Source organism: Drosophila hydei, unplaced genomic scaffold, assembly GCF_003285905.1.
Source record: "Drosophila hydei strain 15085-1641.00,03,60 unplaced genomic scaffold, DhydRS2 tig00000060-arrow-pilon, whole genome shotgun sequence".
Classification (NCBI taxonomy): domain Eukaryota; kingdom Metazoa; phylum Arthropoda; class Insecta; order Diptera; family Drosophilidae; genus Drosophila; species Drosophila hydei.
Window position 1 is genome coordinate 6,697,425 of NW_022045656.1, and position 19,173 is coordinate 6,716,597.

Consider the following 19,173-nt stretch of genomic DNA (forward strand, 5'->3'; position numbering starts at 1 on the left):
ATATTGTATATTGTATATTGTATATTATATATTATATATTATATATTATATATTATATATTTTATATTATATATTATATATTTTATATTTTATATTTTATATTTTATTTTTTATATTTTATTTTTTATATTTTATATTTTATATATTAACCTTTTCCCAACGGGAAAAAATAAAACCAATTTTCGTGCTTTCGAAAAGTATGCTCAATTCTTATTTTGTGTGTAGTTTATTCAAAATGTGTGTTTTTAATATTGTGCAAATATTTAAAAATACAAATACAATGTTAGATGTGAGTAATAAAAAAATTATAAAAAAAAACTGAAAATGTTTTATGTGTTGGCAGTTGTTGTCTGTGTGGAGTATTGAATTTATTACTTTCTCTTTTTGTTTTTAAGTTAAATTATATCCAATGCACCAATATTAAAATTTTGAAGTTATATCTGTGAGTCTTTTTCTTAAAGGTCTTAAATGGTTGGACGTCGAAAATTCTTGAGGCTGGACGAAAGTTTGTGCCGAAATAAAAATAATAAATATAAGCAAAATAAATATAATAAACATAAAAATATTTGCGTCGTTGTCGCTGCTACTGCTGCGATAATTGTTGTTGTAGTTGTTGTTTGTGTTGTGATGTTGTAAATATTTGAAAACTCTTCGCATTGAATTAAAGATAGAGTTGAATATTATAATCTTATAGGACGTGGAACATATAGATATTTATGCATAGAGCTTTATATACTATGTACTAGGAGTATTTTCTAAAAGTAGAGCAATATTATAACTGTGCAATAAATTTATCCTTCTTTTTTTGTTGATTTTTTATAGTCATGAACTTTAAAGCTAGAAAATAGTTCCATATTGGCTGATTCGTTACGTATTTTCGAGGCAATGCAAAGAGAATTATGCCAAAAAGAATTATTATGTGCCATGTACTAAAGAACTACGCATATGTATTTGAAATTCCCGAACGTTAACCCGTGCGCGGTTTAAATTTCCCTCAAGTAGGTCTTGCTAGCCCCAATTCAAAGGGAATCAAATGTGTGAAAAAATAATGATGCAAATAATAATAATAATAAAAAATGTGTAGTGTTGCGTGTTGTTGTTGTTATTGTTATTGCTGTGCAATGATTCTCCCCTCCGCAATTGTTGCCGTCTTGTTTTTAGATGTTAGCTGCTCCAGCTTAGACCTCGGTAGCAGGACGCTTCTCAATCCAGGCCTTGATGGGTTCCAGAGCGTTGGTGGCATCGACAACGCCACGTAGAGCCGGATACGGTTCCAGCAGATCACGCTTGACCATGTAGTTCATGTAGTCGGTGATGCCAGCAAAGTAAACATCGGCCCAGGTGAGCTAAGCAGAGGGAGAGTGACGTGGGTAAAGAAAATGCTTGGATAAAGAAACATCTTCACAGTTCGTACCTTGCCCAAAGCCAGATGGCCGTCATTGTCCTTAACGGTCTGCTCCAGTTTCTCCAGGTAGAATGGAATGACCTCGGCATTTAGGGTGACCAGCTTCTTCTCCTTGATCTCATCCTCGGGCTCATACGAGACGACTGCAATTTCTATACATTAAAAATTCCAGAGTTAATCAAGGACACTGAACATGAAACTGAAGCACACATTGTTCGCTACTTAGACGGAAGTCATTGATGGTATCAACCACAATGTCAATTTGCAGATCCTCCCAGGGTGTGGCGCCGCACAGGCCAACGGTCTTGGCCAGGAAGCGAGCCATCGAGATGCTCTGATGCACACGCTTGCCATCCACCTCCAGCACTGGCATCTGGCCCATGGGCATGGCTAAGATGATGGCAAAGAGATGAGAACATGTGTGTGGCTGGCACTTGGAAAGCTGTGGATGCACTTACTCGGCTTCAGCGCTGGCCACTCGTCACGGGTGACGCGCACATCCTCGTACTCGATGCCGCCATAGGCGAACAGATAGCGCAACGGCTCGGCGAGTGCCTTCAAATTGAAATAGAAGAGGGTATAGCTGTGCTTGATCGGCTCGGCGGGCTCGGCGGGTGGTGCGGCCTCGCCATCGGCTGCTGGTGGTGCCTCGCCATCGGCTGGCGGTGCAGCCTCGCCCTCTGCTGGTGGTGCGCCCTCAGCTGGTGGTGCTTGTGCTTCATCGGCCATTTCTCCGCTTACTCAATGCAATTCCCTATTAGCAAGATCAAAGAGAAATACCAACAGTGAGTATCGCATATCACCATCATTATTATAATAGATATATATGCTTAATGGCCATGCTGCAGATAATTCTTATCGGCCGTAAACAAAGCCCTTGTCATAATCAGTGTTGTGTTTGTTTGCAGAGCCATTGCGATAACAGCCGAAAAAGCAGACTTATCAAATGTTTATAAAAGTTGGCAACTGGAATCTATAGAAGAGCATATATTCGACTGTTCGAATGTTTATTTAGCTAGTTGTGAACCAGTTTACAGGTCTCCAGATAAGGAATGCGGTGGGACAAACAAAACCTAAGCAACTTTCAGCGACTTATACCACTAAAAAAACATGTGAATTCAATACTATATCAGCTAATTAAAAAAAAAAAAAACAAAAGAGAGGAAATAAAAATAAAATCGAATTTTGCATGTGGTTATCGCGGCTAGAGGGCTTCTATTTCATAATAATAATGATAATGAATTAATTAATGATTTATACGCCATTTCCACCTAGAAGTTTCTGTTAAATAGACGATATCTTCGATAAGCTTAAATATTTATTACACTACTTAGTATAAATAAAGAGGTTTCTCTAAAATAGATATATATATATATATATTAGAGAAACCTCTATATATATATATATATATAACGGCAAGGCTCGTTTTCTACCGAACGCTTTTGATTTTCTATATTTTCATTTATATATTATAATAGAAAAAATATTCTAGTAGATATTATAATTCTTTCAAATATTTAATAACGGTTTACAGTTGTTTGTTTTTATTACACAACTTAACCTTCATATGTATGCTCTATAATTGAGCGCGGCAAAGCATTTCTTTTGCATTCGCTCGATTTGTCCATATTTGGAGCTGTAGGCTTTACCTTACAATTGGCAACATTCCACAGCTGGCAACTGCGATAAATCAAAATCTGTAGCCTGGCAACCAAACAATTGACATATAATTACGATATAACTATATTGAAATGCATTATATATAAATATATATAGATATATATAGAATGTAAGCATTTCTTATGGAACTGTTATGGCTGCAAAGCGGAAATGCATCGATTATGCCAGAGACACGACTTGAGGAGGAATACGAGGTGGGGGAGCTGAGGGAGCCAAGGGCAAACACAGACACGATGCAGATACCGATTCAGCGACAGAGCCAGAGACAGTCGCTGTCGCTGTCGCTGTCGCAGTTGCAGTTGCAGTTGCAGACCCGCACCCACACGATTCGCATTGAACGACGCGTTATAGCACATAGATCAAGTTGGTTATGCTTGCAAGTTGGGGCGTTGGCGCACTGTTACGCCCCTATATTCATTGTTTTTATTTTTTATTTTTATTTTTTTATTATCATATTAAGTGCTCGACAGGAAGTGACGCGAAGCCCTTTTCGTGTGTGATGGAAAAATCGAATGGGATTCAACTGCTGCAGGCAGTCTTTAGTGCCACTTTTGGCAGTGCGCCCAGTCAATCAGTCAGTCAGTCAGTCAATCAGTCAATCAATTGCTGTGCAACCCTCTTCGCTAGTAATGCGCGATTGGTCGCCTCTTCCGCTGCAATTTCGTGTCTCAAATTGCAAACGATTTGACGTCTCTCACTATTCGACTCTGCTTCTCGCCCTCGCCCTCGCCCTCTCTCTCTCTTTCTCTCATTCTCTATCTCCCTCCCTATGTCTTTCTCTTGCTCTGTTGCTGTGGCCACTTCAATTGAATTTAATTTGGCAAGATCCATCGAGGGGGGTATTTTAGTGTCATGATTTAATTAAATTTCGTTTTTGTGCTATTTTAATGCCATTTGATGTTGCCCCATTGTCCCATTGCCTTGTCTCGAAGCCCCTCACACTTAATTGTGTGAAATCGATTTTCAATTTTTTGCTTCGTGCGAAACTTGTACGAAAATGTCAAGAAATTGTTGAGGCCAGTTCAAAAGAGGTCTGGGAAAACTATAAGGGATTATACCCATTTACTTGGGCACAAATATAAGCTAAGAATACCTAATTCAAACATCTATTAACCTTAAGTTGTTTTTTTAGTTAATAATTTACAATTCAAAAAGTTTTAAATTTTGTTATGGTCTATTCATATATATTTATAATGTAAATATATATATCATAAAAACCAAGAAATTATTAATTTTCTTTCCTTTCAAACCTAAGATTTATAAGAATATTTTCTGTTAAGCTTAAGCTTAATCCATCTATAGTTAGACCCTTAACACTTTACACTTGCATATTCCTATTGAATGAAGAATATAAATCAATAAATGTTGTTATATTAAATCAGATAGTAGCACGTGCTATGTATAAAAATCAAGTGCCAGATGGTCTTAGTCTGCCGAAAAAAGTCGGATCAGTAAACTGGGAAACGACCCAAACAACAGATTAGCGATGAACCCAAGTGATCAAGACTCCAGACAAATTCTTATCAATGACATTTTCAATTGCCGCACTGAGAACTAACTGATTCGAGTGTAAATATTTTTTTTGTAGTCCATTATAAATTTAGAATAGTTTTCTTATATACTACGTGGATTATATAAACGTTGAATTTAATTGAAATTTTTTATTGCACTGGGTGAGAATAAATTGTGAAATTGTTCCGCACGTAAAATGTAAGTACCTCACGCTTCGAAATTCGTACGCGCACTCCACGATTGAGAAAAAATTGGATTTCGAGTTTACTATTTGTAATGCAATTCGTAGAAGGTTTGTCGTTTCGATATCTCGTTTGATTGGGTTTAGGTTTGGTCCACACACGTCGTTGTCCTTCACATATTTGCGTGCGAATGATTCGAGTCGTAGGCAAGAACTGCGAATGCCCGAAACGAGTTCAAAACTTTTCGATTTCGAATCGATTGACCCACAAATCAAGAGAAGAATAGACAGTTCCAATTTTAGATAAGACGATCGCACAAAAGAACGAAGACGAAGTTCAACGTTGTTCGGCTTTCGAAAATCGATTTTCAAATTGGCAAAAGAAACCGTTTGGCCATTTAGTTAATTACATCACTTAAGCATATACTTTAGTATGTGCTTTCAATTTCAAATCGCTCGTCCTTCCCGCCTAGTGCAGGTGTGTGCCTTACCTCAAAGAACTTTTTAAATCAATATATCAGCTCCAGCTGCGCTTTCCAAATCAATTGAGATTTTTGAGGTTTGGCTCTTTGGACACTCGGCTGGTCACACTGGCAAACAGGAGAAACAATTAAATCTGATTACCGATCGCAGCAGCTAAGCAACAGCAATGAACGCCGACTATTGTTGGAGAACCTGAGCGACGGCTTTTATACGTTCCAATTGACTAAATGGGCGGCGACACTCCCACATGCAGCTGCTCCGAGTAACTAAAAACCGACGGCGGCGACGCACAGAGAGCCACTGAGAGCGGATCGTTATATATATGTGTGTGCGTGCGTGTGTGTGTGTGTGTGTGTGTGTGCACATGTTGTGCAGCGCATTCCCCTCTCGCTCTTTCTTAGAATGCTTGCGTGTTATTTTTTATTTTGACTGGTATTTAAATATGAACTGTTGCATATCAAAATGAATAATTAATTAGCTTAAGCCAATTCTGTTGCCAATTAAGAAGAACAAATGCAGCTGCCTTATACTAAAATAATAGTTATGCTACCCATGTACATATATAAATCCACTCAGTGTCCAAAGCTACGCTCCGCTCTCTGAGCAGCTGAGTGCAAAAAGAGAGAGAGAGTCACAAAGCCGGTAACCGGCCGGCTTGTCCATTTGCATGTGTAAGTAAGAGAGTAATTGTCTTTGCCTTTTATATGAACTTATGCATGTGTCTATATATGTGCGACAGTGGGCGTTCTGACATGTGCCTTTTTTAATGCCTTACAAAGGAATTTTCGCCTGATGAATTCAATTAAATGCAGAGATTTGACTGTATCTATTTGGCTTGTTTACTGTGTGCACTTTTCCCAATTGGGCTTTCGCATGTAACTTTTTTTTTATAATTTCATGCGCTCTTAAAGTTTTATTGATTTGTAGTTTCTCTTATTGCAGAGAGAAAATTGTATTGATTTTTTGTTCGATTTGTTTGGGACTCAACTAAATATTTGGCAAGCTTTCAATTATGAACCAATTACAGCTAAGCAAATATTTTTCACAGCTTTTAGCCAAGCTGAAGTTTATTTGACTTATTTAATGATAGTTTAAATAGCTCCGATGCGGCAATATTTACTAGAGAAGAATCTTAGGTTAGGTTTCTGCGAATAATGCTCATTCGATCTGCAGCAGTTGGTTTGCTTTTTTATCGCTTCAAATCTTAATGGCATCGTATATGGGGCTCAGTTTTTTGGTTGACTAAAGGATTTTTCCATTAGAGCATTTCCGTTAGAAATCGGTGCTTTGGGTTACAGTTAATGAGAAAACAACAGTTGGAGGTAGAGGAAAGTTTTTACAACGCCAACATGAGACGGTGTGCCGGTAATTTGTCGGATGTTGAAACTTATCGGCGCCAGGCTATGAAATCTGAACGTTTACCAAGCTTGTTTATGGTAGAGTGCAAGGTAGACAAAGTCCAACAGACTTAAAGCTGGTTCTAAGCAGCTACGCAAAGCTCTTTAACTAATTATTGAATTTGGATCTTTTAATTTTTTTTTTACAATATTCCTTGTCAAAAAACATTATTACATGTAAAGTAATAAATTTAAATAGTTGATTTCAAAATTTGGGGTCAGAGTTGACTGTTTTATTAATTCAAATTGAGAAGCGTTTACTGCTTAGCTGTAAGCTGTTTACACTGCTACGTTATGCACTGCTTATGAAAGTAAGCTAGAGTATTGCACTGCTTGTTAGAAATTGTGTAAAGCTTGGGGTTCATTTAAAATGCTTATCTTCGTTAAGTGTCCCTATTGAAAGCTCTTTGCTATATCATTCCCTTTTTTAAAAGTTGGCGCTAATTTTGAAATGTGTAACGATTATTAGAGGGAGTGTTTTGTGTGCACTTAAGATTAAAATAAATAAGAGTTCAATTTCACCAGCTGTCGGTAAGTCCCCTATGATAAATGGTTGTTGGCCTAAGCAAAACGTTTGAAAAGATAAGCAGAAAATGAGTAAAATTCTTGAGCAGCGACTTGACCAATTGGCCTCAATGCTCTTATTGCTGGCAATCGAATTTGAAATTGCCAACTGGTGCAAAATAAGAAACTTGCTTAAAAGCCGATAAGATAATAAACTTGCACGTATTATGCTTACTCTACGTCTAAGAAATATGACACTAATAAAAAGTTGGGCTAACTTACCTTAAAGAATTTTCAATATGTAAAACAGGTTTTTCTTTATTAAAGGTATTTGTGTAGAAACACGCCTGGGAACTTTTGATGAAGCTAATGAAATTTTTGGAATATTTACGTTTTCACTTTGACATTAAATGAAATAATTGCTTGCTTTGAGAATTTTCTCAGTTACCAACAACAACAGGCGGTGACAATAATTTTACCAGTAGATCTCAAGTTGGAAGCCATTGTATTTGTCGGCCTAGACTAATTAAGAATTTATGCCGCCTGCATGTAAATAAAAAGCGAAATAATAAAAGCGCAGCAACAAAAAGAATTATGACAATAATTTGCTGTAGAAAATGCAGCGAACTCACAAACACCAACACAAACTATACAAAAACAACAGCAGAGCAAAGTCATGCACGCACACACAGGCGCACACGTACACGGTCACAGCTGCTAAATTGTGTGAGAGTGTGCAATCTAAATAATAAAGACAGAACACAATAAGCAGCAGCAACAACAACGAATTATAACTAAAACGGTGGAGTCGGCGCAGCAAAAGCAACGACAACAACTGAAGCAAACAGTTAGCAGTCGACAACAACAACAGAGTCGTGACAGAGAGAAAGAGGAAGAGTTAGTGCTGCGCACTGTGGGATGAACTAACCAAACCTGCAAAATAAATTTAGTGATGATGCTACTTTTATATATTTTGCAGTCATCAATTTATTTATAACTCAATGATATGTTAAGCCCATATTATTATATATAAATAAGACTTTTTTAGATTTGATTAATAAGTAATAATAATTAATTGTGAATACATAAATATATCCTTCCAGAACAGCAAGCGAAAATGAAATATTCACAGCAATACGCAGCTGTAAGTCTGAATTTTAGATTCACGTATTTGCCCACTGTGACGTGAGAGTCGCCGACGCCGACGGCGTACTTGCTGCAATGCGCGAATTCCGGATCAGTGCCAATTCAAATGCGCAGGTGAGCTGAACGTTTCATTGCCGTCGCTCAGCCGCTCGTTCGCTCGCTTTTTGAAATCGGTTCGTCATCGTTCGTCTCTTTCGTGTCTGCGCAAAACAGTTAACAGTAACAGCCATAGCCGCGACGCCATTGCCCGTGTGTGAGTGCGCCCTTTCATTGTGTGCGTGAGTGTGCAAATTGCGTATACGCCGCGTGTGCTGCGGCTCATGAACTTGTAGAACTTTGAAACTGATTTCTGAACACTGAACTTAAATAGTTGTTGCACTGCAATTGAGGCTGACCTTAATGTTGTCATAACCTTTAGTGCCTGCTGAGCAATGTAAGTGCCGAAATTGGCAAGAGAACATGAATTACACGTATTTTTACTTATTTACCTAAGCACGAAAAACGCTTGAAAGGCCCCAGCAAAAAGCTAGCAACAAAAAACAAAAATGAACTATGCACGCTTACAGCTAGCTAATTGTTTAATTAACACGTGCACACAAATTATAAAAAAAAAGAAAATAAAATAAATAGAAAAACATGATCAAAAATAATAAAGCAAAATGCTTTTACATAGCGTTTTTTTGTTGTCAGTCTGCAGTCGTCATATATCTCCCTTTCACTCTCATACACACTCGTTCTGCCTGTCTCTCTCCCCCTTTCTGGCTCTGTTTTTGTGTGGGGTTTTTGTTCGGTTTATTGCTACATTTATTTGTTCGCATTTTAGTAGCGTATTTAACAAAACTTTTTTAGGATCTAGCGTGTGCTCTACGTACTACCTCGTATCAGTTGCGGTTAGTGTCATTTTTTGCATTTTTTTTTTGTCAGCAGCTCGTTATTTGCCTAACTTATCGGGCACTTCAGGCCGATACACACAAAGACAGCAAAAAGTAAATAAAAGTAATTAATAAAACTGAGTTGAAAAAAGAGAATTAGCTTCAATATGCATGATGGGAAACATCTGTACAAAGCTAGTTTCAACGGAACTTCATAAAAATATCAGTTATAAGTTAATCGAAGTGAGGAAATTTTTCGTTTATAGCATGAGATTATGTCATAAAGCTTTAGCTTTATAATATGTTAAATAATGTCATTTTATTTAAGGCTGACAAACCTCAAGTGTCTTCCCACCACAAAATACATCATAATATTTTACTAACTTGTTGGCAAGTCATGAAAATCTGAGCGTTATAAAAAACTCCCTTTTTTATCTGCATAATACAATCGTATCTGCCATTTGCTTTTATGATTATATTGCAGTTTATTTTTGTGCCGGAAATTCGTAGAAAAGGCTTTGAAAAGTCAAACTCAAACTCAAATCGATAGATTAGAGACGGAGATAGCAAACTGTTGGTTTTTTATTGTTGTGCTTGTTGCAAGAGCCATAAAAACACCTAATGTTAGGCACGCTGAGTTGGTCGTAACCTGTTTGGAGTCTCAGACGCGATTAGTCTAAAAATAGCAAATCGAGTAGCCTCACGGGGATCAGCAACAGTATTATTGCCGAGCTCACCTGTAAAACAGTTCCGCTTGCCGCCGCTTATCAGTGAGCAGTGTACTTTTTATTATTGTTTATTATATTTAACTTTTTTTGTAAAGGATATGAGTCAGTGCACAACTATAAGATAGTTATGTGAAAATTCCCTGGTAAATAAATTATTGTCACTTGGAAGTGCTCATGCTTGGAAGTGAGTCCCATTAGACAGCATTAGATTATTGTTTCTATTGTTAAAGGATGCTCGAACAATTTTTATTAAGTCTATAACTTTCGGCAGGGGCTTCCTACTCCTCTTTTATATTATTCAATTAAAATAGCTGGCGTTCTTAATCAATCATCGCTATTAAGCCGTTTGTTTCGAACAAAGACTTAATGAGTTGACGTATTCAAGTACTTTGGATTTAAGTGCAATAAAATTGCTGTAGAAATTGGCACGAACGCAGTGAAAAGTGGCAACATTGCTCGTTCCAATTTGTGGGCAAATGTATTAAAATAATTCAATCAAATTGTTTGGTTTAGTTTTTTCTCTACTTTTTTTGTGTATTACAAACTGAAGTAACAAAAATCCCACTTGTTGCGATAACAAAGCCGATGACTTATGGCCATATACAATACCAAATGATACATGGACTTACCAGCTTGCCGATTTTCATAGAATTTCCCAGCGAGTTCAAACGCAATTGAAAATTCGAATAATTGTTAGAAAATATAGCGTCAAGATAATTTCTTATCAACGGCATTGGTAGATAACATTTCAGGGCTCTCTACGTACACAAAATGTGCGCGTTTCGTTCTGTCGAAAAACATTATGGCCACAACGAGTCAAGTGCAGGCACAGCTATCTAACTGGGTTAACAAATCAAATGCCAACAACAACTGACAACCAACCTCCCTCCCATCCCCGCTGGGTAAGCAAAGCCAATGTCATCTGGGTTTATATAGGTGTTTATTCGCATGAATCAAAATAATTGCTACACGTAATAATAAAAGTTTATGGCTCAATTATGGCCAATATAATTGGGCTGGTTCATGTTAACCAAAGTCTTCAAAATTTGACTAGAGCCGAAAAGTGCTAAACAAAAAGAGAAAAGAAAATAACGAATCAAAAATAATGTTCAAGATTAAAGATGTGATTTTTGATATGATATATATCACTATAACTATTATTATTATTATCAATGTTAAATTTGTTACATTCTATATACGCTGAATTTATTCTTTTATTATCGTTATTAGTATTGCTTATCATATATCATAATCAAACATATTTTTCGCATCCAATTACCATAACTCACCGAATTTTAAAATAATATCGATCTTAAATGTTTGTAGTGGAATCTGGCTCCTGACCGTCGGCAGCGCGCTTATCGCTGTTCAGGCCGCAGATGGAGCAAACGCTTTTTTCCTTGCGCAACAAATGCTTGTCCAGAAAATGGGTGTTCTTGCGCCTGTCCTGAGGGGTAATGTAGTCCAAGGCGCTGCATGCGGAGCATGAGGAGGTGCGAGACTTGATTCGGCTGCAATTGTCAACCAACGAACGACTGCGCGTGTCTCCTTGGCCATGGGTCTTGTTCTCTAGTATCGGATTCGTTTGCATGGCCGCTTCCATGCCGGCGCTGGCTGCCGTCGTTTTGTGGCTCGTTGCATTTTTTGGGCTCGCCTTGCCGTGCACGTCCACGTTGAGCTTGTAAATCTGACCTTGACGGTCCACGAAGCCGAGACGCAAACTCTCCTCCAACGCGCGATCCACCTCCTTCTGCAGCTGGGGCAGATCGTTGAAGCGTATGTTCTGTTGCTTGGCCACCTGAATGATGATGTCTTCCTTAGTACCAGGGCCAGAGAGTGCTAAAAATGCGCCGCATATGTTTAACCGTTTCATAATTTAATTTCAAAACAAATCTAAAACAGCAAATTTACGCCTTTCTATATATAATTGCGGAAAAACTTTAACTTTTTTTACGACTTTTTGTTAATACTATTTGGATTCCTATTGTATCGAATGAACGAAAATTTCTGGACTTATCATTTAGGACGAACTCAAAATTCTTAGACTACTATTTGATGAATGGAATGAAAATCTGAAACTAAGCTGATCTGATTTCAACCCAAGAATTCCAATTTATTTGACATAAGCCGAACCAGCTGCTTCAAATATTCATTCCTAACGCTTAATAATGGGCATTTGTTCCTCTCACTCATTTTCGGTTACCAACTCAGATATATATCATATATTTTGAGTTATGCATGTACGACCCGGTTGTACCTGAGCACTTGAATTACCTTTGTTTCGGCTTTTAACTGTATTTTTGTATGTACATTTTGTTTTTTGTTGGCCCAGTCTAAACGTCACACATAATTAACTACGGCAGATCGTGTGGGTTTGTGGCGGTGTGACTATGCATATAGAGCTGGCGAACCCCTGATCGCTTGACGTCGTTCGCCATGTAAATAAATTATATATTTCACTTTTAGCTGCTCCTCTGTTGACATGTTTTAAGCAAATATTTGCGAGATTAACGGGCAACTTAAACGAGTTAAGCACTCGAAAACGCTGTAGAAATGCCAGAAAAAACACTATATTATATATATATACACATATATAATAGTTTTATGGTCTATGACTTTATCTTTAGCTGGAAGTGCAAATCATTTGTGCATACACATTTCGAGATACGCTAGAGCCGATGGCGACTAGAAGAGAGAGTCGTTTTTTACTAACTATTGAAATGCTTATCGATAACTCAATGAGTATTTTATCGATAACCTAAAAGTTGCTGCAGGGCTTGTAAAAGCTTATTGTTTCATTTTTTACAGAATTATCGATAACAATCGATACCGGTATTAGTTGCTATATGTTTGAATATGTTATCGATATAGATAAATATTATTATTTTAATATCGTTTCATGTATAAAAATTGATTAATATATATTTAGATAAATATTAGTATTTTGATACCGATTCATGTATAAAAATCTCTGTATACATTAAAATCGATATTAATTGGTAAGCTTGTAGATCATCGGCAATTGTCGATCATGTGAACAAAGATTAAAATCGATAATTCTGACATTCACATACATTTTTCTAACATTTTTAAGCATCATTTCAACTAATTATATATAATGATCTTTAATGGGACAAAATCAAATTTAGATATATTGTTTGTTCTCGGTTAATTGCAAATTCTTCGGCGTTTTATTTATTATTTTATTATTATAATAGCTTTTTGTATACGTTGATAGTCAGTGTGTGAGTTGTTGGACGTACAAATGTATTTTCGTTAATTCTGGCGATAAAACGCTTTAATCAAAAATTTTGCTTAATTTTTTTCATATTTCTTGTTGTTTTTTGCAGCTGCTGACAGCCAACGCACGAGATACGAATACGTGTTTCGTAAATGCCAGCAAACAAAACGAAGATAAAGAATTGTATGTGCGCAATGTGTGGATATATATTTTTGGATACACTAAACCCCATTAACTTTTAAAATAAATGCTTGATTCAAGCTGAAACAAGTGGAATCGGAACTCATTTCAAGAACGCAATTAGCAACAAAACGTGAAATTAGTGAAAGCAAATACAGCCAAAGCTATAAGAGAGAGAGAGAGAGATATAGAGGGAGTTGGCGCTTTTTTAGCTGCGTGAGAGAGTGCAGTGAGCAAGAGAGAGAGAGAGAGAGAGAGGGCGTGATAATCGTTATCAGGCCTGCAGGTATCTACCGCCTACGCCACACATTCACTTGGAGCGCAATGGGCGACGAAGATCTCAGCCCGCTGCCGTTTCGGCGAGAGCGTAACTTGAGCAATCGGAACTTCAACAAGCGCAACTCGCGACGCCGCAGCGGACAGTTGGCAGAGCTGGAGCGTCACAGTAGTGCAGTGGACGCGGATTGCGGCGGACAACGCGACAGCAACGTGAGCAGCAGTTCGAGTTCCTTTCAACTCTCCTACTCGGTCAACTCGGATACGGAGAGTGCGTTCAATCGACGCTCTGTACTTAAAATGCGCGCAGCCAGCGAAGACACGGCAGAGCCGTGCGAAGCAACCATAGCACAGACGCCGGATCCGGCCTTGTTGGATGTGCGTCAGAAGGTGCAGCGATTCGAGACGCTGAAGACCACGATCAGCTATTTGCGGCAAGAACGTCTTAGCCTGAAGCTGCTCGAGAATCGTCGCCATCCCAGCTTCTCACAGTACACCAATCAGGTTCAAATTCGAACTCCACCCCCGCCACGGCGCATTGCTCTGCCAGGTCTCAACTCCCACACCAGTTCTATATCCAGCAACCATCTGAGCATTGATGAGGTGCGCTCCGAAGATGAGGTCGATCAGATATCAGACTTTGAAACGGACCCCAACACAGCGGTCGACTACGTGCTCAGCGAGACCAGCTCCGTTGTGCTGCCCGCCAGCTGCACGGATGAGGATGAAGTGAAAACCCAAGCGGTGCAGCGCTCCCTAAGCGCGGATCCCACGAAGGTGCGCCCTGACAAAGATTTCCCAAGGTACGTTCAACAGTGTTTGCTTAACAGATATTATTTAATATATCTTATCAGATATACGATAAAGCAGAGTGTTTATTTCTTTATTGCTAATTATTTATCAATATCCAAATTTAGTTTTTTTTATATTTCTATACTCATTTGGTATAAGAAAGGTGTGTGTTGGTCTTATGCAAGTGCAAGTTTTGCCATGGCAAATTCAAGTTTTATGGAGTGCTTACCATAGGAAATTACAACTTACTGTTGAGGGCCTCTACAAATACGTTTATCAACATTGCTTGTTGATAGTTTTGATTAAGTATCACACTCTCACTTCCTAGATTTCTTCGTTTTACAACACTAGATAAGGTACTTCACAAACTAATCTGAGTTTCTTATCAGTGATTAGCTTCAAGATAAGACAAACAAAATGTGTTATCAGTTGGTTATAATGGCAATTATACAATACGTTTGATGTTATATGTTCAACTTGGTCGGCCGTGTTTTATATATTTTCTCACGCAAATTCAATTTACTGAAGATTGGTTAAAAGTAACTCAATTATTAGCAGAGCTATTGCTTATGAATTATTTTCCAACAGTTCAGCTTGTATTTAAACATCCATTTGCATTCATTAAGCATCCATTCTTCAGTATAAATTATACATTCCAGAATTGTTTACCTGTTCGCTTACTGTAAAACGACCTTTGCTTATTGCTTGCTCGGTCATTGGGCGGTCCATTTTAGTAATTTGCAAAGTCGTAAGTCTAATTAAGCGACTTGGCCATAACAATTCGCTGGTATTTATCGCCTTGTTACTGAGCTGAACTGAACTTAATTGGCAAGTGTTTGGAGTTTAAATTACGTTTGTGATTTGGCTTTGGAACCGGTTGCAACTTGGCGTTAGCTGTCAACAATATCAATTTAGAAGCAATTTAAACTTGATTAGAAAATGTACCAAAATTTGTAAAATGTATCTGTCGAGCTCAAATGTTATAAGTCAGCTTCAGCTAAAATATGAACGGCTCAGATCCCAGCGATGGGCCAAGCGGCAGCAAGTCGAGCAAAGGGATTCAGACCTCCAAAAGCCTGCACCACGTAAAAATAGTGGAAAAGAGTAATGTCGATGCCGTGCCCCTGATGGTGAATAGAGGCAGCAATACGGATGACAAAGGCGCTTACATATTTTCAAACACGGAGAGCGAAGAAGCCACAGCCGATGCTGATAGTGTCCGATCATGGCCTGGCAAGCGAAAACTAATAGGCACCTCCTTATCTCTTAATACCCCAAAAGACCACAGTTCCGAAAGTGGGGATGGTAGTGATTCGAATCCTGATGACGTATCACCCAATCCTCCTGTGATCGTCTCGAACGTGAAATCTCGCGCCTACAACCCGGAGCGTCTTATTGACGGGGTAGGTATTCAGCTCCGTCATTGTCGCATCGGTATTACTTGCTAGCTTTGCAGTCTGTGTGTCTTACGTCTTCCAGCTGATTGGCTTCATAGTCACCGGCGTGTCAATGTTGTTGCTGATCATGTTCTCCTGGTTCCTAATCAGTCAGCTCGACTTCTTCGTTGATTGCATGCGAGAATTGGCGGTGGGTGTGCACAAATTATTTGGCGGCTTGAACGTATTTGAAGGCGCCGACGATAGGAAAATCCAAGAAGAACTGGTGAGAATTTCCTCTCTCTATTGACTGTCGTAGTTGAATGTAGCTATTGTAGTTCCCCAGGCTGAGTAATGTAGCAAAATTTGTATAATTTGTATAATTTTAATCCCTGTGCCCCATGAGCTCTTACCTTGGAATGGGTGGCTCTTATCAGCTGGCACTCAGACGGCCAGTGATTCATTGAGCGACGCCACGCAGCGTAATATATTCTTCTTCTTGTTCGTATTGTTTTCGCAACGCACTTGGTGCTAAGTTTTATGATAAATACTATAAAAAGATTGCCGTGTTTGACCGCTCCATTTGTTCTTATCGCCCACAGAAATTATCGTTCAAGCCCAAGAAGGAAGACTGAAATTATTGCCACAACAAACCATCAGCTGGTTGACAAATTTCATTCCGTCTATCAACCTAAAGAGGAGTAAGTGCATCCTGAAACGCTTCAAATATTCAATTCAATTAAAACTGATTATCTTCACTACTTCAGAGAGGATGAGATTGAAATTGAGCTGCGTGATAAGAGCGACAAGTGTGTGCACCCCATACTCGAGGAGCTCATTCATACTGAGGAGACCTATGTGAATAACTTGTTTACGGGCCTCGAGAACTATGGCAATATATTTCAGCGCAAGGATCTGCCCCTGGGTCTGCGTGGCAAGAAGTACGATCTCTTTGGCAACATTGAGCAAATCGCCGAATTCCATCGCGATGAATTTTTGCCCATGCTGCAGCGAAATCGTCGCGATCTGAAGCGACTCTTTGATGAGTTTCTAGAGTTTTTGGATGTAAGTGACGCCCCTTAATGCTAATTAAATTGTAAATAAATATAAACTTATATCGTTCAACAGCAAAACTGTTTCTATGGCTATGTGATCTTCACGATGAACAAGCAGAAATCCTTAAAGCTGTGCGATCTCTATAAGAATTATTTTACGGTAGGTAACAGCCCTCTACTCATTGTATCACCTGACTCTAAGACAAATGTTTTTCTTTTATAGAGCATACGTCTGGAGCGCGATGATAAGCTGGGCATCAACAGTTTCCTGGTGCAGCCCATACAGCGCATGGCGCGTTATCCTCTGCTGCTAACGCAGTTCATCAATGTAAGTGAAGCCTGCAAGTGCAAGATCTATTTGTTAACTCGACTCTTATGCCTTGCAGACATTCTTTAAGAATCGTGATATCGTGATGAAGCCATTGATTGAGTCCTGCTGCCGCCTGGAGAAGCGATTGCGCACCTTGCTGACCACCACCAATGAATCGGAGATCATCAATGATATCGTGGACTGCAATGAGGTGAGTTAGCTGCTGTATCTAATGTATAATATATCTAATAATATAATATATCTAATACAATATATCTAATATTGCTTGGCGCTCTCCATTTCAGTTCAATGTGTATTACCAGGGCAAGTTCCGTAAGGTTAGCGAGTTCCAGGTGACGGATCACAAGCTGAAGCGTAGCTATCGTGCCAAAGTCTTCATATTCGATAAGTGCATCATTTATACGGAGATCAAGGGCAAGCATCTGGTATTCCATGGTCGTTATCCCTGCGAGCACATCGGCATAACGACCAAAACCAAGTCCTTTACACTCTACTATGAGCGGCGCAAGCAACAGGAGTGCGAGTTTAGCGCGGATCCTGCACAGATACTGCTCTGGCTGGATCTCATCCGCGACATGATCAACAACTATGCCAACGAGGAGCGGCAGAAGCTGCATGAGCGCTACGGCCGCGAGCAAGATCATCTGCATCGCAAGGCACCAAGTCTTTCGCTCTATCGTGACTCGAATCGCTTCAGTTCGGACAGCGGCATTGGCAATATCTGGATAATGCCCAAGCCGGACGAGGATACTACCAGCAATCGCACCACTTGGTATGCAGCCACCTAAGTAGCTCCGAGAGCGACTGCATTCCACCTACCCCCTCACTGAACTGGTATATAAAAGACATACTATGAGAGTGTTCATGTGTCCATGTGTCCATGTCTATGTCCATGTCCATGTCGAGATCACGTCAGTCGGCGCTGCACAATTGGCTGGACCTGAATGAGCCCGTGCTGTCAGTCAACTTTTATTGACGTTCCACAGTTAATAGTTAACAGTTGGCAAATGTTTATTATATACTAAATTTGTTATGATTAGTTACGTTTCACAAAACCAAAAACAAAAACAAAAATGTAAGAAAAATCGGTTTAAGTCTAAGGCTGAAACACCAAATATTGTAAATTAAGTTAATTCTAGTATTTAAAAAGACAAAAAAACTGTTATATGTACATTATATTTTATGTTATCGCAAGTAAAGTAAATTGTTGTTAACACATAAATTGACAAAAGTGAGACCACAGAAAGGCGGGGATCATAGAAGTCGCAGTTCGCTAAGGAGCAGCAGCTAGAAACGAGGGAGATTTTTGGAGAGCTTGCGACCATTTCCAACCTCAACACGATCGGGTATTGGGAGATACGAAATAAACATAGATCGCTATAGCTCACACATCTGAGTGCAGCATTGATCGCTCTTCTCAAACAACTCGTTTACCATACTTCATTCTTTGAGTATGGCATACAAATACTTTGAACAATTCAGTTTAACAAATTAGCTTGACTAACAATGCGATTGTCAAACATGATTGACATGTAAAGCAGATTCTGTTCCACATGTATATTTTCTTGTCGTCCAAAAATCGAATGGAAAACGATTTGTCGACGTCAAAACAATCAGATTTACCCTGAAAAGGTCGCACGCCAGAGAATCTGTTGCGTCTCGCCCGCTAAATTGGCCTCCAAACGATATTGTTAATAATATGCCACAACAACGAGCGAATAACTTGTTTTGGCACTCGAACAGCTTGTGACATCACTTTGAAAATGTTTAAAAATAAACAGTTCTCCCACAAAAAAATAGAGAAAAAAAAAGCAAAATATCTATATATATATGTATATGCTAAAAACATTTATGGCGCGTTTCATTTGTTGCTTTTCAATTTATGCAAACTGTTTGCAGACTGCTGCATGCAGCTCATCAATCGCGAGGGGGCTATAATAATTGTCGATTCTTGGTACCGGCCGATTTCAATGCGTCCAGCAATTGTTGCCTCACTCCCCGAGGCGCAATCCAT

At 38.8% G+C, this 19,173-nt stretch overlaps 4 protein-coding genes across 6 annotated transcripts; 2 read left to right on the forward strand and 2 right to left on the reverse strand.

Moving 5' to 3' along the window:
• Positions 1–1,091: 1,091 nt before the first annotated feature.
• On the reverse strand, positions 1,092–7,517 carry LOC111595404 (glutathione S-transferase S1). Of its 3 annotated transcripts, none has more exons than XM_023309117.2 (5): positions 7,445–7,517; positions 1,864–2,159; positions 1,628–1,795; positions 1,415–1,557; positions 1,092–1,346 (listed from the first exon to the last, which is right to left on the reverse strand). In XM_023309117.2, exons 2-5 carry the CDS (start codon positions 2,132–2,134, stop codon positions 1,179–1,181), a joined length of 750 nt encoding a protein of 249 aa, XP_023164885.1. In that variant the 5' UTR covers positions 2,135–2,159; positions 7,445–7,517; the 3' UTR covers positions 1,092–1,178. The 3 variants fall into 3 exon arrangements, with proteins under 3 accessions (XP_023164885.1, XP_023164883.1, XP_023164884.1); XM_023309115.2 differs by lacking the exon at positions 7,445–7,517 and adding an exon at positions 5,270–5,449; XM_023309116.2 differs by lacking the exon at positions 7,445–7,517 and adding an exon at positions 4,804–4,981.
• A 932-nt stretch (positions 7,518–8,449) lies between these two features.
• Positions 8,450–18,309, forward strand: LOC111595498 (kalirin). The gene is made up of 8 exons (XM_023309268.2): positions 8,450–8,741; positions 13,259–14,408; positions 16,376–16,474; positions 16,541–16,838; positions 16,902–16,988; positions 17,052–17,156; positions 17,215–17,349; positions 17,444–18,309. The coding sequence occupies exons 2-8, from the start codon at positions 13,654–13,656 to the stop codon at positions 17,945–17,947; spliced, it is 1,983 nt and encodes a 660-aa protein (XP_023165036.1). The 5' UTR covers positions 8,450–8,741; positions 13,259–13,653; the 3' UTR covers positions 17,948–18,309.
• Positions 10,814–11,935, reverse strand: LOC111595499. The gene is made up of 2 exons (XM_023309269.2): positions 11,198–11,935; positions 10,814–10,974 (listed from the first exon to the last, which is right to left on the reverse strand). Exon 1 carries the CDS (start codon positions 11,779–11,781, stop codon positions 11,221–11,223), a length of 561 nt encoding a protein of 186 aa, XP_023165037.1. The 5' UTR covers positions 11,782–11,935; the 3' UTR covers positions 10,814–10,974; positions 11,198–11,220.
• Positions 15,271–15,959, forward strand: LOC111595500. Its single transcript, XM_023309270.2, has 2 exons — positions 15,271–15,800; positions 15,854–15,959. Exons 1-2 carry the CDS (start codon positions 15,402–15,404, stop codon positions 15,878–15,880), a joined length of 426 nt encoding a protein of 141 aa, XP_023165038.2. The 5' UTR covers positions 15,271–15,401; the 3' UTR covers positions 15,881–15,959.
• Positions 18,310–19,173: the final 864 nt, after the last annotated feature.